Below are 24,327 nucleotides of genomic sequence, written 5' to 3' on the forward strand. Positions count from 1 at the left end.
ACATTTATGGAACAGAGTACAAGTTCTTCTCAGTGTTGGGTAGGAATTCCAAGAGTAACTTACTATTCCAAGAGTTCTCTCTCTGTCTGTTGAGGATAAGATAAGATGCAACACATGTAGCTTCTGTCTAGGCAGCACTAGGTAATAAAAGTGTGTTCGCTGGTATTGGTTCTACATCAGACTCTGCCACTGCCTCCTACCTGCTGGTGCCATACAAATGTCCTTGCTTAGCAGTTGCTCCCCTGTGATCAAAGCAGGAACTCAGCACAAGTGTAGGACCAATGGCTGTAGCTGCTCTACCAGCAGTAAAAAAAGGTAAAGGACCCCCGGATAGTTAAGTTCAGTCAAAGGCGACTATGGGGTGGCAGCACTCATCTCTCTTTCAGGCCGAGGGAGCCGGCATTTGTCCACAGACAGCTTTCCGGGACATGTGGCTAGCATGACTAAACAACTTTTGGCTCAACGGAACACCTTGACGGAAGCTAGGCATGATCCAACAGGATAAAATGTTTGTTGGCACTTTACATGTGAGCTCATATCATGATAATAGCATCATGAAGTTTGGGAACTGAGAAAAGTGGAGAGACAAGAGGTGTTCGAAGAAATCAATAGTGTCTAATTGAAAGAGTATATGATACAGGTCTTATTAGAAAATAACTAAAGTAATTTACTTTCAGTTTGTACGCATTAAAGGTAATAACTCCTCTTATTGCTCCATAGAACTGCCTACAAGACCATAAACCCAACCTGGAGATGTGTATCCTCTTCAAATATTTTTGCCTGCCATATATCCCCTTGAAACTGGAACCCCACTGAACAGAACTGACATTTCCAAGTGATCACAACCAGAGTGCTGCCTAATTTTCAACATGCTTCTAGTTTTTCATCTGCTAGTCTATCACACAGAAACATTGCACACAATTCTATTTCATAAAAACATAAGAAGAGCCCTGCTGGATCAGGCCAGAGCTCTATTGAGTCCAGCATCCTTTCTCCCACTGTGGCCAACCAGATGCCCCTCAAAAGCTCTGCCCTTGGTCCACAGTCAGAGGTGTCTGGTACTAGACATAATATAGCCAATGTGACAATGGTTTTTTCTAATCCCCCTTTAAAACCACCCAAGTAGGTGACCATCATTGCACCTTGTGATAGTGATTCCCATTGTTTGTTTGTTTAAATAAGTAAATTATTTAGAAATGGTTTATATAAAACATACAATTATCATTAAATTCCTATTATGAACTCAAATAAAGTATATAGCCTTCATAAAGATCTGAATAAAGTATGTGGGTCTGCGTTATCTTGAAGTTCATTGCACCAATAAATTATGAAAAAACACACAGAAAGTTATCAGACTGCCTCCCCTCCCTGACTCTTAGTTGTACCATTGATAAAATATTCCATGCTGTAGTAATCCATTCCCCTAAAGTTGGTGTTCTTAGCCCCTGCTAAGACAAATAGTTGCTCTGGCCACAGACACTAACTGTTGGAGTAATTATCTGTCTTCTGTTTTACTAAATCCTTAAAATAACTAGATAAATCAATGAGAGGATCCATTGGCAAATTGCATCCTGTCATTATTCCATTTTCTCTTATTATATCCACCCACAAATTCTTCATTTAGGGACATGTCTCCCAAATATGTTGCATCCTAGCATTGGTTGAATTGTACTTCCAACGTCATCATTTGCTGTACTATAAATTTGACCAAACTGTGGGAGGCAGTGGAAGACAGGAGTGCCTGGCGTGCTCTGTCCATGGGGTCACGACGAGTCAGACACAACTAAACAAATAAACAACAACAACTAAAATGTGACGAAGCCACAGCAGTGTCATATACCATCAAAAAATAAACTTATACAAGTGTTTCTTAAGATTAACACTAATTGTTTGCTGCCATTTCCATTTTCACTGATCTGATGTCCCAGATCAATGACAATGAATTTTTCTAATCCCCCTTTGAAACCACCCAAGTAGGTGACCATCATTGCATCTTGTGATAGTGATTTACATTGTTTGTTTGTTTAAATAGGTAAATTATTTAATAATGGTTTATATAAAAACCAAATGGCTGGGTATACAATTATCATTAAATTCCTATTATGAACTCAAATAAAGCATATAGCCTTCATAATATCTAAATAAGTATGTGGGTCTGGGTTATCTTGAACTTCATTGCACAAATAAATTATGAAAAAACACACAGAAAGTTATCAGACTGCCTCCCCTCTCTGATTTTTACTGTATTAATTAGTTGAACCATTGATAAAATATTCCATGCTGTAGTAATCCATTCCACTAAAGTTAGTGTTTTTAGCCCTGCCCCCTGCCCACAATTATAACAAATAGTTGCTCTGGCCACAGACAGTAACTGTTGGAGTAATTATCTGACTTCTGTTGTTCTAAATCCTTAAAGTAATCATATAAGACAATGAGAGGATCCATCGGCAGAGTGCACCCTTGTATTCTTTCAGTTTCCCTTATCTTCACCCAATGGCCACAGGCTCCGGTAATATGGGGGAGAGGGATCTCTCTATTCATTTTCTCAACCTCGTTCATAATTCTATACAGCTGTCTCACTTCCCTTCTTGTAATTTATTTTATCTAAACGAAATATCCCTACAGAAGTTGTTGCACCCATGGATCATTTGGGATGCCTTTTTCTGTGCTTGCTGTTATTTCACACAACTTCTTTTTATGAATCCTCCAGAAAAGCCACATACAGCCCCAAATTATACTACAAAGAAACAGGAAGCATTCATGTTTTATGCATTCTTCAGTTAAGTTGATCATAACAGGGCAATTAAACTGTGCTTTGTGTGAGTGAAAAAGTGCAAATCCTTATTTTTAATTGATGAGGGATGTATAAATAGCTATATATGTATGGTGACATGCTAATACCCCACAGGAAGATTGAACACTCAAGCTGTATGCATGCTTACATTTCCTTTAATTCCTGAGATGAAGACTCACTATGCCGTTATTGTATGCCTCAGAATTTATGTTGCATCTAGCATTGCAACTTAAAAGCTATGTGTAGGGAAAAATTTTCACAATCAGGACAATGGCTGCTAACACTGTAATTTCATTTTCCTGACCCCTTTATATAGTAAAATAAAATAAAAATATTAGTTTTATTCTTATAAGGAGCAATGCTGTTTCTGAAAGCAAAGCTTACCTGCTCACCAACCTCCTCTTTGGCACTGGCATCCCCACAGTTGCCATCCACAAGAACCACCTGAGAGCTATCATTGCATAGCAAGTTTTCTGCCACCTGGATATGGGGTTTTGGGAAAGAGATCTCCTCTTTCCTCATCTCTGACGATAGGCAGAGTTGGTAGGAATAAGGTAAAGTTCCTTCTTCATAGTTTGGTGGAAATATGACCTGTGCCTTAGAAAAAGCATTAGGTTCGAAGCACTGGAATAATTTGGGATTTCCTGATTGTCGAAGTTTCATGACAATGACCAGTATCACCGTCAGGAGGAATAAAAATGAGATCAATGCCAAAGCCAGCACCAAGTAAAACTGGAGGTCAGAATGATGTTCTGTGTCACTGGATTGCCTAGTCATTTCTGGAAGTGCCTCTTGGAAGTTCTCGGCAACCACAAGGTTGAGGACCACAGTAGCTGAGAGCGGAGCCTTCCCATTGTCCTTCACCAAGATGACCAGCTTCTGTTTCACAGCATCTTTCTCCAGAAGGGCTCGTGATGTCCTGATCTCTCCCGTGTGGGTCCCAATGGTGAAGAGGGCCGGCTCTGTGGCCTGCAGCACTTGGTAGGAGAGCCAGGCATTGTGCCCAGAGTCAGCGTCCACAGCCACCACTTTGGTCACTAGGTAGCCTGGCTCTGCCGAGTGAGGAACCATCTCAAACAAGGCAGAGCCCTCAGCACCCGGGACAGGATACAGAACGCGAGGGCTGTTATCGTTTTGATCCAAAATGTACACCCACACAGTGGCGTTGTTGCTGAGAGAGGGAGAGCCGCCATCTTGGGCCTTCACTTGGATCTGAAACTCCCTGAATTGCTCATAGTCAAAGGAGCGCTGTGCATAGATAGTTCCCGTCTCAGAGTTGATGGAGACGTAAGAGGAGAGAGGCAGCTCCTCCATGTTGCTGTTGTGGATGGAGTAAGTGATACGTGAGTTGCGGTCCAGATCCGGGTCCGAGGCTTTGATGGAGAAAATGGAGGCGCCTGAGGGATTGTTTTCAGGCACAAAGACACTGTAGGTTGATTTTTCAAAGGCAGGTGGGTTGTCATTGATATCTGAAATCTGCAGGGAGATGGTTTTGTTGGAGGAGAGAGGGGGGCTACCTTTGTCGGTGGCCGTGATTGTGATGTTGTATCCTGAGGCTTTTTCTCTGTCCAAAGGACTGTCTGTGAGGATTTTATAGTAGTTCTTTGAAGTTGACACTATTTTAAATGGTACATTACCTTGTAGATGGCAAGTAATTTTTCCATTTTCTCCAGAATCTTTATCCTTTACGTTGATGAGAGCAATTAGTGTTTCAGAAGCAGAGTCTTCAGGAACTGGACTAGATAAGGAGGCCAGAATGATCTCTGGAGCATTGTCATTCTCATCTATAATCTTTATATCAACATTACAGTGAGCCACTAATCCACCTCCATCTCTTGCTTCAACTGTCATAGTGTACTTCTCTGTTTCCTCGAAGTCAAGGGTCTCCTTAATTGTAATTGTTCCACTTTGTGGATCTAGTCTAAATTTCTCATAGACTTTTTCTGGGACTTTACTGAATGTGTAACTGATCCGACTATTTGAACCTTCATCCCTATCAGAGGCTTTTACTTGGAGTATGGGGGACCCCACAGGGGAATTTTCCCTCAGGCTAACTGTATAAACCTCTTGAGTGAAGACTGGTGGGTTGTCATTGGCATCTGTGACGTTAATCCATATCTGGGCAGTCCCAGTTTTTTTGGGTTCACCTCCATCAAGAGCCGTGAGGATCAACTGAAGCGAGTGCTCACTTTCCCGATCCAAAGGTTTCTGCAGCACCAATTCTGCATATTTATGGCCGTCCAGACTATGCTTAATTTCTAATATAAAGAACTGATTTAGGCTTAACTGATAATTCTGGAGAGAATTAATCCCAATATCAGGATCTTCAGCTTTCCCAAGGGGAAATCTGGTACCCGGCAATGTAGATTCAATTATATCTAGTCTAATATTGGATTCTAGGAATTGTGGGGCATTATCATTAATGTCCTGAATTGCTACACTTACATGGAAAACATTCAATGGCTTTTCAACCATAGCTTCAAAATCAATAATGCAGTGTGTGCTCTCTCTACACATCCCCTCACGATCTATCCTCTCATTCACATACAGGTTTCCATTTTCAGCATTGATAGTGAAATATGGCTTTTTACCTTCAGAAATGATATGCAGGTTTCTGTTCTTCAGTTCTCTGGCATTCAGACCCAGATCCTTGGCAAGATTTCCCACCAAAGATCCCTTTGCCATCTCCTCAGGGATGGAATAGTGAACCTCTTCCAAAACTGCTCCACAGAACAAAGATGAAAATATCAGAAGGGTAATATGCCTTCCTGGTGTTTGAAAGCTCTCTCCATGAAGGATTCCTCTCATCTTCATTTTCCTCTTCGCTTTGATGAGCACAGGATTTCAGATTTCCACCAAGACAGGAGGTTTTTCACCCCCTAGTAAAAAAAAGAACTGGATCCTTTGGCTTTGTATGTGCTGCAGTGTTTTCTGTTTTCCAGCTGAAACGTTTGTTCCAGCGTCTGCTGGTTTTCCCGATGTGCAGTTTGGGACAAAGAGATCTCTCTGCAGAAAGCATCAGTGCAACTTCAGCTGCCCATGGATTGCCGCCTTGTCCAACAGTGACACTGTGAGTCTGAAACCGAGAACTGCAATCTTTTCCCAGTGATTTTTCTCTCCTAATTCATGACATAGTAGTATTTTTATGTAATGACTCAGACCATATTCTCATACAGGCTATGTGAATATGTCTGTTAGAACGTGCTATCTGTTCACCATTATAATCATCTTCAAATGAATATTTGCAGCAATAAAAACAGCAATCAATTTATAGCACTATTTCCACGATTTCTTTTTAAAAAATCAGAATAGCAGACTGCAGTATGAGAATGATATTGTTATTTATAATAAAAGACTTTTAAACAAATTAGAAAAATATTGTATTAGGTATTTACAGGCATCTTAGACTGTGTGTGGAAAGCCTAAGGACGTGTCTGAAAATTGTGTTTACCTTTACATAATTTCACTGAAAATAGTGCCACATCTCAAGTCCTATTTTGTCACCTTATGTCCACACGATTTCTGGTCTGTTTGTGTAGCTTCCTCCTTCAACAGATGTACTGTGTCAGTATTTACCTTTGCCATTTTCCCCACCTGCCCATTTGTCCAGTTACGATAGACACTTTGCTGATTTCATTTAGTTTGTGGTGTGTGCTATTGACCTTACACAACACCCCAGCTACTTCACAATATCACAGTTATGGTTAATCCTCTCTACGTATGCAAACAATATGGAGATCCCTATTTTGCCGGGGGACGAGATAAGACAACCAGAAAGCTAATCAGAAATCTCAGCAGTCCTTTCAGTATTTTAGGAAGTTACATGTGGTCTCCAGCTGTCAATACAACTTCATTTAATCAAGGAACAAAACTGAATAAATAAGCCCTGGGTGTTATATCCTGGATCTCAAATGTTCTGAGCTTTCCCCTCCATTTTTAAACTTCTTTTTCTATGTTTATGTGGTAGCTGAGCACACTGCAATTGTCAGTCATGGGCCTGTCCCCTAATTCCTTCCAACAGCTAGCACCAACCCTGGCAAGAACACTCCTCCATCCTCACATCTGCCCTACTGGCCATGAGCCCAGCAGGGAGTTGGAGGGGGTTGTTCATTGAAGGCTTAAGGAACTCAAGTACCTGCTAAGATATCCCACAATACTATGATCAGAAATACAGTTATCCATCTATTCATGCATTCATGTCATGTAAGTATCATAGCTAACATGTTGGTACAGCAGTTCAAGAATTCAACATGCTTCGTGTATATTGAGCTGGTCTCATTTAAAAAAGAAAACTGTGAACCAGGAATTCCATGGTATGAATTTTGCCTCTGACAGGAACTCAATTATATAAGAATTCTAAGATAATGTGTCAAATCCAGACGCCATCATACTTAGAGTAGCCCCACTTAAACAAATTTGACTTAAATTAGTCTTGTTTGACTAATTGATCCAAGGATAACTAATTCTGAATTTGACCCATTATATGCAATGCCCTTTGAAACTTATAAATATCATATACACAGTATCATTATTATTGTCTAAATCATGAGGCAGAAATACACGACGCAGGTAGGTAGCATTACTGAAAAAACTGACATGGAAATTGAAGACAGCAAGAGGCCAGGGAAAATATGATAACTTTTATGCAGTCTTGGATGACTTTATAGATTATACAAACAATGAGGCATGTGGCAGAACAGTGCCTTGGCATAACTGTCAACTTTTCCCTTTGCTTGCGAGGAATCCTATTCGGAATAAGGGAATTTCCTTTGAAAAAAGGGAAACGTTGACAGCTATGTGCCTTGGCCTACAGCACAGTTTGGTGTGCATGAAGCACATATTTTATTTTATTTTTCCTCCTTCCTTCTTGCCTTTGAATAATCCCTGCAGACCAGCCCTGCTGCTGATACAATATATATTTGTAGTTGTGATCAACAGTCAAAGAGATGGAGGTTATTATGTACCATTTTGTTTCTGTTGAGATTGAAATAATTTTAGAATATACACTTTAGCAAAGCTCTGTGGAGTATTTGAAGATAACTGTCTGGCTGTATGTAGTTGTTTTATTTTTGTTTTAAATAAATTTTAAAAATAAATAAATGCACAATGCATGTATTTAAGAAAATATCCCACATTATCTGTGCGCCTGTCTGTCTCTCAGACAGTCGTTTAGAAAGAGCTTTGATGCAATGTGGTTTCACTTAAAGGAATATGGGGGCTGGAAATAGCCACAATCGACTCATTTATTTACGTCTGCTCTGATTTCTACCAAGTTGAAGGCCTTCCTTGCAGGTCACATTTAATTGGTGACCCCACTCTGGACTTAAGATTGGGATCAGTACTGAAACTGGTATTTGCTCTTCACTCAATTTTGTGTAGAGGAGGACATTTAAACACCAGGAGCAGGTAAATCTTAGGTATGAGATAATTAGTTCTCCTTTCCACATCCACCCAAGCTAGTAAGGACGCTATGAGGCTAAGCATCCTTTTATGCCATGTTGCGCCCACTCTAGGTTCCTTAGGTTTCTAACCTACATAGAACATGTGCATTGTGGACTATTTAAATGGAATACTGGTATCTAGATGTAGCAAGGCTTTAAATCTCCACACTCTGAATTTTAATACTGAATTCCAGTATTAAAATAAGAAAAATGTGTCGACTAAACTAATCTAGATGTCATTAGTTTGATAAGGCAATTCAATCAGATGTTTCTGGAACTTTCCTCGTCATTGAATGAAACAGGGAAGCTCTAGATCTGAACTATGTATAAATACTTTATACAATGATGTTTAATGTGAATTGTAGGCAGCAATTCATTGTATAATTTCTAAGTGAAATTATATAAACAGCATAATTCACACTCATAACTTAGATTCAAACAATCTACTGAAGTTCATGGTAGCTGCAGTTCATTAAACTGAAAACTCACACAGTATAAATTAACAAATTTATAATTAATTTGATTTTATGGAGAAGGAAGTAAAGCATAATTTACAGACACCTCTCAAAAGTATATGTCTTTAAAATCTATTGCTTAAAAAAATTGCTAGTAATACTAATAACAGTGACAGTATTTTCTGCTATATAGCAAGGTGCCCTCCTATGATTCTACAGCCAAAATTTCTGCCCCCCCCCAAGCCAAGTAATGTGAAAAACAAAGTTCTTTCCCTCACTTTATTTAATTTAATAAAAGTAGTTGAAGGTCAACTCCTCAAAATACTAGTTGTTCAAATGACAACAAGATAAGTTCTACCAGATGGTTTCAAGGGCATGGCTCGAAGCTGTAATGTGTAGCTTCCCCATGGAGTGAAAAGGACGCATCCTGATTCATGAAAGCCAAATGATGTAAGAGCCAAACTATTCATTTATATGATGAAAAACAAAAAGGCAGTCACATTAACTGGATAAAAAGCACTCTGACAATGTCACTAATGGCAAAGAATAATAGATAATGTCATTTAATTTCAGAAAACAAACCTTACCTGTTCTCCATTATCTACTGCAGAATCAAAATTGTTCCCTACATTGCCTGTAAAAGGCACAGCAGGTTTCTCACTGCTTAGAATATTGTCTGCCATCTGAACATTGGGTGTCAGGAAGGCAAACTCATTCTTCCTGGTCTCAGAAGACAGACACAGCTGGTAGGAATAGGGCAAAGTCCCATCTTCAAAGTTGGGTGGGAAGATGGCACCATTCTTGGAATGGGGAACAGGACCAAAGCACTGTAGGAACCTGGGATGCCCTGAGTGACGGAGCTTCATTGTAACGGCCAGAATCACAGTCAAGAGGAACAAGAAGGAGATCACAGCTAAGGCCAGCACCAAGTAGAACTGCAGGTCAGACTGATAGTCCAAGCTGCTGGGTTGGCTCTTCATTTCCGGAAGGGCCTCCTGAAAGTTCTCAGCAAACACCAGGTTCAGAGTCATGGTGGCCGAGAGAGACGGCTGCCCGTTATCCTTCACCGTAATGACCAGTCTCTGTTTCACAGCGTCTCTCTCCACAAAGGCCCTGGCTGTCCTGATCTCTCCAGTGTGAGAACCAACCGTGAAGAGTGCCGGCTCAGTGGCCTGAGTCAGGTGGTAGGAGAGCCAGGCGTTGTGTCCAGAATCTGCATCCACGGCCACCACCTTGGTGACAAGATAATCTGCCTCGGCCGAACGAGGCACCATCTCAAACAAGATTGAGCCCTTGGCTTCTTGTGAGGGGGACAGGATACGAGGGCTGTTATCATTCCTGTCAAGAACAAACACTCTGACGGTCACATTGCTGCTGAGAGGCGGAGAACCCCCATCTTGGGCCTTCACTTGCAGCCGAAACTCTCTGAATTGTTCATAGTCAAAGGATCTCTGGGCATAGATGGTGCCAGTCTCTGAATTAATGGAGATATAGGAGGAGATGGGAAGCTCCTCGATGTTGCTGTTGAGGATGGAGTATGTGATCCGTGAGTTCTGGTCCACATCGGGATCAGAGGCTTTGATGGTGAAAATGGAGGCACCTGAAGGATTGTTTTCTGGCACGTAGATGCTGTAGATTGATCTCTGAAAAGCAGGGGCATTATCATTGATATCTGAGATCTGTAGTGAGATTGTTTTGTGTGTGGAAAGAGGTGGAGTTCCTCTATCAGTGGCTGTGATTGTAATATTGTATGCAGGAGCTATTTCCCTATCCAGAGGACTGTCGGTCTGGAGCTTGAAGTAATTGTTAGATGAGGGAAGAATTTTGAAGGGTAAATTATCGTTTAAGTAGCAAGTAACCTTCCCATTATCTCCACTATCTTTGTCATTCACATTGATCAGTGCAATGATTGTTCCTGGCAGAGAATCTTCAGGAACAGGACTGAACATGGAGGCTAAGGTCACATCTGGGGCATTATCATTCTCATCTTGAACCCTTAGCTCAATGTTAGAATGTGTCACCAATCCACCACCATCTTTTGCAGCAACTGTCATAGTATATTCATCATCGTCCTCAAAATCCAGTTCCTCCAGAAGAGTGATTCTACCACTGATGGGATCCAGCCTGAATTTCTGTTCAGCAGTTGCCGGTATGTTGCTAAAATGATACCTGATTTGGGCATTTGTACCTTCATCCTTATCAGAGGCTGCAACCTGGAGAACAAGTGACCCAACAGGAACATTTTCAGATAAGCTGACCTTGTACACCTCTTGAGTGAAAACAGGTGGGTTGTCATTGGCATCAGTAACATTAATCCGTATCTGGGCCGTCCCAGTTTTCCTAGGCTCACCCCCATCCATAGCAGTAAGAACCAAGTGAAGGGTCTGTTCACTTTCTCGATCAAGAGGTTTCTGTAGCACCAGTTCTGCATATTTATTTCCATCTTTTCTCTCTCTCACTTCCAAATTGAAATACTGATTGGAGCTCAGCTGGTAATCCTGGAGAGAGTTCATCCCAATGTCAGGATCTTCCGCTTTCCCAAGGAGAAAGCGGGCCCCAGGCAAGGTTAGTTCGCCTGTCTCCAGGTTGATGTTGCCATTGAGGAATTGTGGTGCATTATCATTAACATCCTGTATTTCCACTAGTACATGGAAAATATTCAAAGGGTTTTCCACCACAACTTCAAAATTAACAAAGCAATTTGGATTTTTGCCACATATCCCCTCCCTATCAATCCTGTCATTTACATAGAGGTTTCCATTCTCTGCATTGATACTGAAATGCTGCATTTTAGCCACAGACACAGTGTGCAGATTGCGATGTTTTAGTTCTTTGGCGCTCAGTCCCAGGTCCTTGGCGAGGTTCCCCACAACGGAACCCTTTGCCATCTCCTCAGGGGTTGAATAATGAATCTGCTCTGATGCAGCCCAACAGGTAAAAGACAAGAGAGAGAGAAGCAGTACTTGCCTTGTGAGTGCCCTGCCATTCCCTGGGTGCCTTCTCTCCATCTGGCTGGTTCTCTCAAAAACAGGCTGCTTCCTTTTCTCAGTTTCCTATGCTCAAGCTCTCACAGTGATGAAGGAAACAACATGAGGTATCACTGAAGAAGAATAAACTGCCCTTGTTCTCATATGTGTGCAAAGCAAAAGAGATTTTTCCTTCTCTGCACGAGTTCCGTCACTGTGCTCTTCAGCTGGCCTGATCTGAATAGCAGGGATGGGAGTTACTGCAGTCTAGGAAGCATCAATGGATGTCTATCCTCTCTCTGGCTCTCATACTGGCCAACACTGACACTTAGAGGACCAGTCAAGGAACTGCATTTTGTTCTATGAAAATAGACAGAGGTGAATAAATGCAGGTGTTTCTCCAGCACATACTGTACCTTCCTTTCTGCTCACTGAGTGGAGCATTTGAGAAGGCTTTTCCTTGGTGTTCTTTCTTAGTGTACAGCTACTCTAATTTATGTTCGTGGCGTTTCAGTACTGTGAAAATTGGGTTCATATCTGATACTGCAATTACATGAAGGTTATACACATCTTCATTTTTTTTGAAACATGGAAACACTATTATTAATACATAAATATCCAGTTACATAGTAAAACTTTATCTTAAAATTAATGTATTACGATAATAGTTACGCTATAGTAGCACAAGAGCTGTAAGTCAACTGTATTTTTGTTGTTGTTGCTTAAATAGAATATAAACACCCTATTGAAATTATTCTCTTTTTTTATCTCTCCTAAGTTGTTGGATGTCTGTTCATCAACATTTATGGAACAGAGTACAAGTTCTTCTCAGTGTTGGGTAGGAATTCCAAGAGTAATGTAATAAAAGTGTAAAGGACCCCTGGATAGTTAAGTTCAGTCAAAGGCGACTATGGGGTGGCGGCGCTCATCTCTCTTTCAGGCCGAGGGAGCCGGCATTTGTCCACAGACAGCTTTCCAGGTCATGTGGCCAGCATGACTAAACAGCTTTTGGCACAACGGAACACCTTGACGGAAGCTAGGCATGATCCAACAGGATAAAATGTTTGTTGGCACTTTACATGTGAGCTCATATCATGATAATAGCATCATGAAGTTTGGGAACTGAGAACAGTGGAGAGACAAGAGGTGTTAGAAGAAATCAATAGTGTCTAATTGAAAGAGTACAGTGGTGCCTCGCAAGACGAAATTAATTCGTTCCGTGAGTTTTTTCGTCTAGCAATTTTTCGTCTTGCGAAGCACGGTGTCAGAAAAGTTTTGGAAAAGCTTCAAAAACCTCAAAAAAGGCTACCACACCGCGTTCTATGAGTTGCTCCTCGAAGTCAAGTCACAACTGTATTAACAGTGTTAAGAAAAAGGAAACAAACTTGCAAGACGTTTTCGTCTTGCGAAGCAAGCCCATAGGGAAATTCGTCTTGCGAAGCAGCTCAAAAACCGCAAAACCCTTTCGTCTAGCGAGTTTTTCGTCTTGTGAGGCATTCGTCTTGCGGGGCACCACTGTATATGATAAAGGTTTTATTAGAAACTAACTAAAGTAATTTACTTTCAGTTTGTACGCATTAAAGGTAATATTGCTTTATAGAATATTGCTTTATAGAAGATAACATTGCTTTACAGAACAGCCTTTATTGCTCCATAGAACAGCCTCCAGGACCATAAACCCAATCTGGAGATGTGTATGCTATTCAAATATTTTTGCCTGCCATATATCCCCTTGAAACTGGAACCCCACGGAACGGAATTGACATTTCCAAGTGATCACAACCAGAGTGCTGCCTAATTTTCAACATGCTTCTAGTTTTTCATCTGCTAGTCTATCACACAGAAACATTGCACACAATTCTATTTCATAAAAACATAAGAAGAGCCCTGCTGGATCAGGCCAGAGCTCTATTGAGTCCAGCATCCTTTTCCCACTGTGGCCAACCAGATGCCCCTCAAAAGCTCTGCCCTTGGTCCACATTCAGAGGTGTCTGGTACTAGACATAATATAGCCAATGTGACAATGGTTTTTTCTAATCCCCCTTTAAAACCACCCAAGTAGGTGACCATCATTGCACCTTGTGATAGTGATTCCCATTGTTTGTTTGTTTAAATAAGTAAATTATTTAGAAATGGTTTATATAAAACATACAATTATCATTAAATTCCTATTATGAAATCAAATAAAGCATATAGCCTTCATAAAGATCCAAATAAAGTATGTGGGTCTGTGTTATCTTGAACTTCATTGCAACAATAAATTATGAAAAAACACACAGAAAGTTATCAGACTGCCTCCCCTCCCTGACTCTTAGTTGTATCATTGATAAAATATTCCATGCTGTAGTAATCCATTCCCCTAAAGTTGGTGTTCTTAGCCCCTGCTAAGACAAATAGTTGCTCTGGATACAGACACTAACTGTTGGAGTAATTATCTGTCTTCTGTTGTACTAAATCCTTAAAATAACTAGATAAATCAATGAGAGAATCCATTGGCAAAGTGCATCCTGTAATTATTTCATTTTCTCTTATTACATCCACCCACAAATTCTTAATTTGGGACATGCCTCCCAAATCTGTTGCATCCTAGCATTGGTTGAATTGTACCTCCAACATAATTATTTGCTGTGCTATAAATTTGACGAAACTGTGGGAGGCAGTGGAAGGCAGGAGTGCCTGGCGTGCTCTGCTCCATGGGGTCACAGCAAGTAAGACACGACTAAACAACTAAACAACAACCACCAAAATGTGACGAAGCCACAGTAGTGTCGTGTACCATAAAAAAATAAACATATATAAGTGTTTCTTAAGATTCACACTAATTGTTTGCTGCCATATCCATTTTCACTGATCCAATGTCCCAAACGTCTGTGGCAATTACTTTGTTGCATTTAGTTGTCAACAAGGAATTCCATAGTTTATCTATGCATTGTATAAAGAAGTACTTCCTTTTATCTGTTCTGAATTTCCCAATGTTCAGCTTCATCCAGGCTCCAGTAGTATGAGGGGGGGGGATCTCTCTATTCATTTTCTCAACCTCATTCATAATTCTATACAGCTGTCTCACTTCCCTTCTTGTATTTTATCCAAACTAAATATCCCTACAGAAGTTGTTGCACCCATGGATCATTTGGGATGCCTTTTTCTGTACTTGCTGTATTTCACACGACTTCTTTTTATGAATCCTCCAGAGAAGCCACACACAGTCCAAAATTATAATACAAATAAATAGGAAGCATTCATGTTCTATGCATTCTTCAGTTAAGCTGATGATAACAGGACAAATAAACTGTGCTTTGTGTGAGTGAAAAAGTACAAATCCATATTTTTAATTGATGAGGGGTGTATAAATAACTATATATTTATGGTGACATGCTAATACACCACAGGAAGATTGAATACTCAAGCTGTATGCATGCCTACATTTCCTTTAATTCCTGAGATGAAGACTCACTCTGTCATTATTCTATGATTCAGAATTTATGCTGCGTCTACCATTGCAATTTAAAAGCTACTTGCAGGAAAAGTTCTTCACAATCAGAACAACTGATGCCAATACTGTGATTTGATTTTGCTGACACCATTTTATAGTAAAACAAAATAAAAATATTAGTTCTATTCCTATAAGGTAAGGCCATTTCTGAAAGCAAAACTTACCTGCTCACCAAACTCCTCTTTGGCATTGGCATCCCCACAGTTGCCATCCACAAGAACCACCTGAGAGCTATCATTGCATAGCAAGTTTTCTGCCACCTGGATATGGGGTTTTGGGAAAGAGATCTCCTCTTTCCTCATCTCTGACGATAGACAGAGTTGGTAGGAATAAGGTAAAGTTCCTTCTTCATAGTTTGGTGGAAATATGACCTGCGCCTTAGAAAAAGCATTAGGTTCAAAGCATTGGAATAATTTGGGATTTCCTGATTGTCGAAGTTTCATGACAATGACCAGTATCACCGTCAGGAGGAATAAAAATGAGATCAATGCCAAAGCCAGCACCAAGTAAAACTGGAGATCAGAATGATGTTCTGTGTCACTGGATTGCCTAGTCATTTCTGGAAGTGCCTCTTGGAAGTTCTCGGCAATCACAAGGTTGAGGACCACAGTAGCTGAGAGTGGAGCCTTCCCATTGTCCTTCACCAAGATGACCAGCTTCTGTTTCACAGCATCTTTCTCCAGAAGGGCTCGTGACGTCCTGATCTCTCCCGTATGGGTCCCAATGGTGAAGAGGGCCGGCTCTGTGGCCTGCAGCACTTGGTAGGAGAGCCAGGCATTGTGCCCAGAGTCAGCGTCCACAGCCACCACTTTGGTCACGAGGTAGCCTGGCTCTGCCGAGTGAGGAACCATCTCAAACAAGGCAGAGCCCTCAACACCCGGGACAGGATACAGAACGCGAGGGCTGTTATCGTTCTGATCCAAAATGTACACCCACACGGTGGCGTTGTTGCTGAGAGAGGGAGAGCCGCCATCTTGGGCTTTCACTTGGATCTGAAACTCCCTGAACTGCTCATAGTCAAAGGAGCGCTGTGCATAGATAGTTCCTGTCTCAGAGTTGATGGAGACGTAAGAGGAGAGAGGCAGCTCCTCCATGTTGCTGTTGAGGATGGAGTAAGTGATACGTGAGTTGCGGTCCAGATCCGGGTCCGAAGCTTTGATGGAGAAAATGGAGGCACCTGAGGGATTGTTTTCAGGCACAAAGACACTGTAGGTTGATTTTTCAAAGGCAGGGGGGTTGTCATTGATATCTGAAATCTGCAGGAAGATGGTTTTGTTGGAGGAGAGAGGGGGGCTACCTTTGTCGGTGGCCGTGATTGTGATGTTGTATCCTGAGGCTTTTTCTCTGTCCAAAGGACTGTCTGTAAGGATTTTGTAGTAGTTCTTAGATGTTGACACTATTTTAAATGGTACATTACTTTGTAAGTGGCAGGTGATCTTTCCATTTTCTCCCGAATCCCTATCCTTTACGTTGATGAGAGCTATTACTGTTTCAGAAACAGAATCTTCAGGAACTGGACTAGATAAGGAGGCTAGAATAATTTCTGGAGCATTATCATTCTCATCTATAATCTTTATATCAACATTACAGTGAGCCACTAATCCACCTCCATCTCTTGCTTCAACTGCCATAATGTACTTCTCTGTTTTCTCAAAGTCAAGGGTCTCCTTAATTGTAATTGTTCCACTTTGTGGATCTAATCTAAATTTCTGGTAGACTTCTTCTGGAACTTTACTGAATGTGTAACTGATCTGACTATTTGAACCTTCATCCCTATCAGAGGCTTTTACTTGGAGTATGGGGGACCCCACAGGGGAATTTTCCCTCAGGCTAACTGTATAAACCTCTTGAGTGAAGACTGGTGGGTTGTCATTGGCATCTGTGACGTTAATCCATATCTGGGCAGTCCCAGTTTTTTTGGGTTCACCTCCATCAAGAGCTGTAAGGATCAACTGAAGCGAGTGCTCACTTTCCCGATCCAAAGGTTTTTGCAGCACCAACTCTGCATTTTTATGGCCATCTAGACTGTGTTTAATTTCTAATACAAAGAACTGATTTAGGTTTAACTGGTAGTTTTGGAGAGAATTAATCCCAATATCAGGATCTTCAGCTTTCCCAAGGAGAAATCTGGCACCTGGCAATGTGGATTCAATTATTTCCAGTCTAATATTGGCTTCTAAGAAATGTGGGGCGTTATCATTAATGTCCTGAATTGCTACACTTACATGGAAAACATTCAATGGCTTTTCAACCATCGCTTCAAAATCAATAAGGCAGTGTGTGCTCTCTCTACACATCCCCTCACGATCTATCCTCTCATTCACATACAGGTTTCCATTTTCAGCATTGATAGTGAAATATGGCTTTTTACCTTCAGAAATGATATGCAGGTTTCTGCTCTTCAGTTCTCTGGCATTCAGTCCTAGATCCTTGGCAAGATTTCCCACCAAAGATCCCTTTGCCATCTCCTCACGGATGGAATAGTGAACCTCTTCCAAAACTGCTCCACAGAACAAAGATGAAAATATCAGAAGTGTTATATACCTTCCTGGTGTTTGAAAGCTCTCTCCACGAAGGATTCCTCTCATCTTCATTTTCCTCTTCTCTTTGATGAGCACAGGATTTCAGATTTCCCCCCAGTAAAAAAAGAACTGGATCCTTTGGCTTAATTTGTATATGCTGCAGTGTTTTCTGTTTTCCAGCTGAAACATTCGTTCCAGCGTCTGCTGGTATTCCCGATGTGCAGTTTGGGACAAAGAGATCTCTCTGCAGAAAGCATCAGTGGAACTTCAGCTGCCCATGGATTGCCGCCTTGTCCAACAGTGACACTGTGAGTCTGAAACCAAGAACTGCAATCTTTTCCCAATGATTTTTCTTCCCTAATTCATGACATAGTAGTATTTTTATGTAATGACTCAGACCATATTCTCATACAGGTTATTTGAATATGCCTGTTGGAAAGTGTTATCTGTTCACCATTACAGTAGGTTAAAAGGAATCAGCTTCAAATTAATATTTACAGCAAAGAAAAAGTGGTAATCAATTTATAGCCCTATTTCCAATATTTTTTTAGGAAAAATCAGAATAGCAGACTGCAGTATGAGAATGCTATCGTTGATTATAATAAAACACTTTAAAACAAATTTGAAAAATATTGTATTAGGTATTTACAGGCATCTTAGACTGTGTGTGGAAAACCTAAGGACATGTCTGAAAATTGTGTTTATCTTTACATAATTTCACTGAAAATAGTGCCACATCTCAAGTCCTATTTTGTCACCTTATGTCCACACGATTTCTGGTCTGTTTGTGTAGCTTTCTCCTTCAACAGATGTACTGTGTCAGTATTTACCTTTGCCATTTTCCCCACCTGCCCATTTGTCCAGTTACGATAGACACTTTGCTGATTTCATTTAGTTTGTGGTGTGTGCTATTCACCTTACACAACACCCCAGCTACTTCACAATATCACAGTTATGGTTAATCCTCTCTACGTATGCAAACAATATGGAGATCCCTATTTTGCCGGGGGACGAGATAAGACAACCAGAAAGCTACTCAGAAATCTCAGCAGTCCTTTCAGTATTTTAGGAAGTTACATGTGGTCTCCAGCTGTCAATGCAACTTCATTTAATCAAGGAACAAAACTGAATAAATAAGCCCTGGGTGTTATATCCTGGATCTCAAATGTTCTGAGCTTTCCCCTCCATTTTTAAACTTCTTTTTCTTTGTTTCCTGAGCACACTGCAATTGTTAGTCATGGTCCTGTGCCCTTATTCCTTCCAGCAGCTAGCAACAACCCTGCCAAGAACATTCCTCCATCCTCATATCTGCCCTACTGGCCATGAGCCCAGCAGGGAGTTGGAGGGGGTTGTTCATTGCAGGCTTAAGGAACTCAAGTACCTGCTAAGATATCCCACAATGCTATGATCAGAAATACAATTGTCCATCTATTCATGCATTCATGCCATGTAAGTATCATAGCTAACATGTTGGTAGAGGAGTTCGAGAATTCAACATGCTTCATGTATATTGAGCTGGTCTCATGTGAAAAACTGTGAACCAGGAATTCCATGGTATGAATTTTGCCTCTGACAGGAACTCACTTATATAAGAATTCTAAGATAATGTGTCAAATCCAGACTTCATCATACTTAAAGTAGCCCCACTTAAACAAATTTGACTTAAATTAGTCTTGTTTGACTAATTGATCCAAGGATAACTAATTCTGAATTTGACCCATTATATGCAATGCCCTTTGAAACTTATAAATATCATATACACAGTATCATTATTATTGTCTATATCATGAGGCAGAAATACATGACGCTGGCAGTGCAATCTGGCCGGTAGCATTATTGAAAAAACTGTCATGGAGATTGAATAAAGCAAGAGGCCGGGGGAAATATGATAACTTTTATGCAGTCTTGGATGACTTATAGATTATACAAACAATGAGGCATGTGGCAGAACGGTGCCTTGGCATAGCTGTCAACTTTTCCCTTTGCTTGCAAGGAATCCTATTTGGAATAAGGGAATTTCCCTTGAAAAATGGGAAATGTTGACAGCTATGTGCCTTGGCCTACAGCACAGTTTGGTGTGCATATTTTATTTTATTTTTCCTGCTTCCTTCTTGCCTTTGTATAATCCCTGCAGACCAACACTGCTGCTGATACAATATATATTTGTAGTTGTGATCAACAGTCAAAGAGATGGAGGTTATTATGTACCATTTTGTTTCTGTTGAGATTGAAATGATTTTAGAATATACACTTTAGCAAAGCTCTGTGGAGTATTTGAAAATAACTCTCTGGCTGTATGTAGTTGTTTTATTTTTGTTTTAAATAAATTTTAAAAATAAATAAATGCACAATGCATGTCTTTAACAAAATATCCCACATTATCCATCCGCCTGTCCGCCTTTCAGACAGTTGTTTAGAAAGAGCTTTAATGCAATGTGGTTTCACTTAAAGAAATATGGGGGCTGGAAATATCCACAATCTACTCTAGAAGGCCAGTCAGTCAGTCAGTCAGTCAGTCAATCCGTCTTGACATGACTTTTTTTTTACATCACTCATGCAGGAACACACATGCCTATGAATTTGATTTTATGGAGAAGGAAGTAAAGCATAATTTACAGACACCTCTCAAAAGCGTATATCTTTAAAAGTTATTGCTTTAAAAAATTGCTAGTAATACTAATAACAGTGACAGTATTTTCTGCTATATAGCAAGGTGCCCTCCTTTGATTCTACAGCCAAAATTTCTGCTCCCCCCCAAAGCCAAGTAATGTGAAAAGCAAAGTTCTTTTTAATGAAAGTAGTTGAAGGTCAACTCCTCAAAATACTAGTTGTTCAAATGACAACAAGATAAGTTATACCAGATGGTTTCAAGGGCATGGCCCGAAGCTGCAATGTGTAGCTTCCCCATGGAGTGAAAAGGATGCATCCTGATTCATGAAAGCCAAATGATGTAAGAGCCAAACTTTTCATTTATATGATGAAATATAAAAGGCAGTCACATTAGCTGGATAAAAAGCACTCTGACAATGTCACTAATGGCAAAGAATGATAGATAATGGCATTTAATTTCAGAAAACAAACCTTACCTGTTCTCCATTATCTACTGCAGAATCAAAATTGTTTCCACTGTTGCCTGTAAAAGGCACAGCAGGTTTTTCACTGCCAATAATATTGTCTACCATCTGAACATTGGGTGTCAGGAAGGCAAATTCATTCTTCCTGGTCTCAGAAGACAGACACAGCTGGTAGGAATAGGGCAAAGTCCCATCTTCAAAGTTGGGTGGGAAGATGGCACCATTCTTGGAATGGGGAACAGGACCAAAGCACTGTAGGAACCTGGGATGCCCTGACTGACGGAGCTTCATTGTAACGGCCAGAATGACAGTCAAGAGGAACAAGAAGGAGATCACAGCTAAGGCCAGCACCAAGTAGAACTGCAGGTCAGACTGATACTCCGAGCTGCTGGGTTGGCTCTTCATTTCCGGAAGGGCCTCCTGAAAGTTCTCAGCAAACACCAGGTTCAGAGTCATGGTGGCCGAGAGAGACGGCTGCCCATTATCCTTCACCATAATGACCAGTCTCTGTTTCACAGCGTCTCTCTCCACAAAGGCCCTGGCGGTCCTGATCTCTCCAGTATGAGAACCAACCATGAAGAGTGCCGGCTCAGTGGCCTGAGTCAGGTGGTAGGAGAGCCAGGCGTTGTGTCCAGAATCTGCATCCACGGCCACCACCTTGGTGACAAGATAATCTGCCTCGGCCGAACGAGGCACCATCTCAAACAAGGCTGAGCCCTTGGCTTCTTGTGAGGGGGACAGGATACGAGGGCTGTTATCATTCCTGTCAAGAACAAACACCCTGACGGTCACATTGCTGCTGAGAGGGGGAGAACCCCCATCTTGGGCCTTCACTTGCAGCCGGAACTCTCTGAATTGTTCATAGTCAAAGGATCTCTGGGCATAGATGGTGCCAGTCTCTGAATTAATGGAGATATAGGAGGAGATGGGAAGCTCCTCAATGTTGCTGTTGAGGATGGAGTATGTGATCCGTGAGTTCTGGTCCATGTCGGAATCAGAGGCTTTGATGGTGAAAATGGAGGCACCTGAAGGATTGTTTTCTGGCACATAGATGCTGTAGAATGGCTTCTGAAAGGAAGGGGCATTATCATTGATATCTGAGATCTGTAGTGAGATCGTTTTGTGTGTGGAAAGAGGTGGAGTTCCTTTATCAGTGGCTGTGATTGTAATATTATATGCAGGAGCTATTTCTCTGTCCAAAGGACTGTCTGTCTGGAGCTTAAAGTAGTTATTAGATGAGGGAAGAATTTTGAAGGGTAAATCATCCTGTAAATAGCAAGTAACCTTCCCATTATCTCCACTATCTCTGTCATTTACATTGATCAGAGCAATAACAGTTCCTGGCAGAGAATCTTCAGGAACAGGACTGAACATGGAGGCTAACGTCACCTCTGGGGCATTATCGTTCTCATCAAGTACAGTTATTTCAATGTTGGATTGTGCCACCAATCCACCACCATCTTTGGCTTCTACTGCCATGGTATATTCTTTAGTTTCCTCAAAGTTGAGCAGTCCCGTAAGAGTGACTATGCCATTAATTGGATCCAAACTGAATTTCTTGTGGCTGTTTGCTGGTATGTTGCTGAACTGATACCTGATCTGAGCATAAGAGCTTTCATCTTTATCTGAGGCTACAACCTGGAGCACAAGTGACCCAACAGGAACATTTTCAGGTATATTGACTTTGTACACCTCCTGAGTGAAAACAGGTGGGTTGTCATTGGCATCTGTGACATTAATTCGTATCTGGACAGTCCCAGTTTTTCTTGGTTCGCCCCCATCCAAGGCTGTAAGGATCAAGTGAATTGTCTGTTCACTTTCTCGATCCATAACTTTACTTAGCACTAATTCAGCATATTTATTTCCATCTTTTCTCTCCCTTACTTCCAAGGTGAAGTACTGGTTGGAGCTCAGCTGGTAATTCTGGAGAGAGTTCAACCCAATATCAGGATCTTCTGCTTTCCCAAGGAGAAATCTGGTTCCTAGAACAGTTGATTCTATGATCTCCAAGTTGATTATATCACCAAGAAAATGTGGTGCATTATCATTAATATCCTGTATAACTATTGTTATATGGAAAACATTTAAAGGATTTTCCATCACCACTTCAAAATTAATAAGGCAGAGTAGAGTTGTGCCACATATTTCCTCCCTATCAATTCTGTCATTCACATAAAGGTTTCCATTGTCTGCACTTATACTGAAATACTGCATTTTGTTCACAGAGGCAGCATGCAGATTGCGCCTTCCTAGATCTCTGGCATTCAGTCCCAAATCTTTGGCAAGATTTCCCACAATCGAACCCTTTGCCATCTCCTCAGGGATAGAATAGCGAATCTGCTCTGAGGCAGCCCAGCAGGAGAAAGGCAAAAATAAGAGAAGCAGTACTTGCCTTCTGAATGTTCTGCCATCCTCTTCCTGCCTTTTGTCCATCCAGATCACTGAGAAATTTTCTGCCTCCTTTTCTGCAGCTTGTAGTGACCAGATCAGTTTCTCAATAGCACAGAGGAAATCTCTGTAAGTAAATATAAACTGTCTTCCTTCTTAGATTGTGAGGATTGGGAGCCTTTTCCTTTTTTTCAGCCAGACTGCAACGCCTTTGTGTTTTTCTCTTCGTCCAGTCTGTACAGAACTGATGAAACACTCACTTTGTAGGAGAAGCATAACTAGATCTCCATCCTTTTTTCTGGCACCACACTGGCCAACAGTGACACTCTGAGGCTCAGAGAGAGAATTGCAAATGTTGTTTTGTTATGAAAATAAAAAGCAGAAATACTACCAGTATGATCCAGTAAAAAGGACAACTGAAAGAGTCAGATATTTGAGAATGCCCTCGTTTGGCTCTTTTGGAATTAATACTTCATTGCTTTTTAGACTCACTTTTTAGATTTTTTCATGCTGGCCAGTGACTTTTAATGTCTTGGAACTGCTACTGTGACTATGAAGAGAACTTTCAAACTCCATGATCAGGCAATACCTTCGTTATTGCCAACAAAAATGCCACAAATTCTAGCCCCTGAAATTGTCATATCAGAAATTTCCAGAGATGCAGTATTTTTACAATTCCATTTGCAGAAGTGTAATGGTTCTAGGGGTTGCTCGTACGTAAGCTTGTCCCAACACCTGGCTGGGTTGCCTGAGTGAACCTTTCCTGTCCGAGCAGCCACTCACCCGTGACTGTCTCAATTGCTGGCAGAATCCGTCAGTGGGCATTTCTTAAACTTCTTCCAGCAAAGAAGCTCTTTGACGCCCAGTCTCCTCCTACTCTCCCTGCGCGGAAGCCTTCTGCGCAAGGAGGGCGTAGGCAGCGGAGGACCCCTACTCTCCCTGCTGGTCCCCAGCAAGGAGTCATGGGACCGCCTCGCCGATTCCCCCATCTGCCCCCTTCTCCACTGGAGCTAGGCTGATTCTCTTCCCCAGAAGATGGGCTGCCTCTCCCACTCCCGGGACGCTCTCTGGGATCCCTCTGGAGCTTGCTCTCTCCCTCGGACACTGATGGCAGTTCCCTGACAAGAAGTATTTACATTTTCTCAATCAGAAGCTCATACTTTATTGGACACTTCTGCCTGACCAGAGATCTCT

At 41.2% G+C, this 24,327-nt stretch overlaps 4 protein-coding genes across 4 annotated transcripts in view; all 4 read right to left on the bottom strand.

The window, feature by feature from the left end:
* Window positions 1–24,327, bottom strand: part of LOC310713855 (uncharacterized protein) — a 305,933-nt gene that overhangs the window by 136,765 nt on the left and 144,841 nt on the right.
* Window positions 2,929–5,844, bottom strand: LOC310714128 (protocadherin gamma-B5-like). Its single transcript, XM_083519185.1, has one exon. It carries the CDS (start codon window positions 5,606–5,608, stop codon window positions 3,086–3,088), a length of 2,523 nt encoding a protein of 840 aa, XP_083375311.1. The 5' UTR covers window positions 5,609–5,844; the 3' UTR covers window positions 2,929–3,085.
* Window positions 9,260–12,042, bottom strand: LOC310713823 (protocadherin gamma-B5-like; the record flags this gene model as incomplete). The annotated part of the gene is made up of 1 exon (XM_083518389.1): window positions 9,260–12,042. The coding sequence occupies exon 1, from the start codon at window positions 11,696–11,698 to the stop codon at window positions 9,260–9,262; it is 2,439 nt and encodes an 812-aa protein (XP_083374515.1). The 5' UTR covers window positions 11,699–12,042.
* Window positions 15,278–23,178, bottom strand: LOC310713824 (uncharacterized protein; the record flags this gene model as incomplete). The annotated part of the gene is made up of 2 exons (XM_083518390.1): window positions 15,278–17,773; window positions 20,758–23,178. 2 exons carry the CDS (start codon window positions 23,176–23,178, stop codon window positions 15,278–15,280), a joined length of 4,917 nt encoding a protein of 1,638 aa, XP_083374516.1.

Source organism: Podarcis liolepis, assembly GCF_965112155.1.
Source record: "Podarcis liolepis genome assembly, chromosome: 8".
In the NCBI taxonomy this organism is placed as follows: domain Eukaryota; kingdom Metazoa; phylum Chordata; class Lepidosauria; order Squamata; family Lacertidae; genus Podarcis; species Podarcis liolepis.

Coding starts and splice junctions, on each gene's coding strand:
- LOC310714128 (XM_083519185.1), bottom strand. CDS start 5,608: ATGAAGATGAGAGGAATCCTTCATGGAGAGAGCTTTCAAACACCAGGA.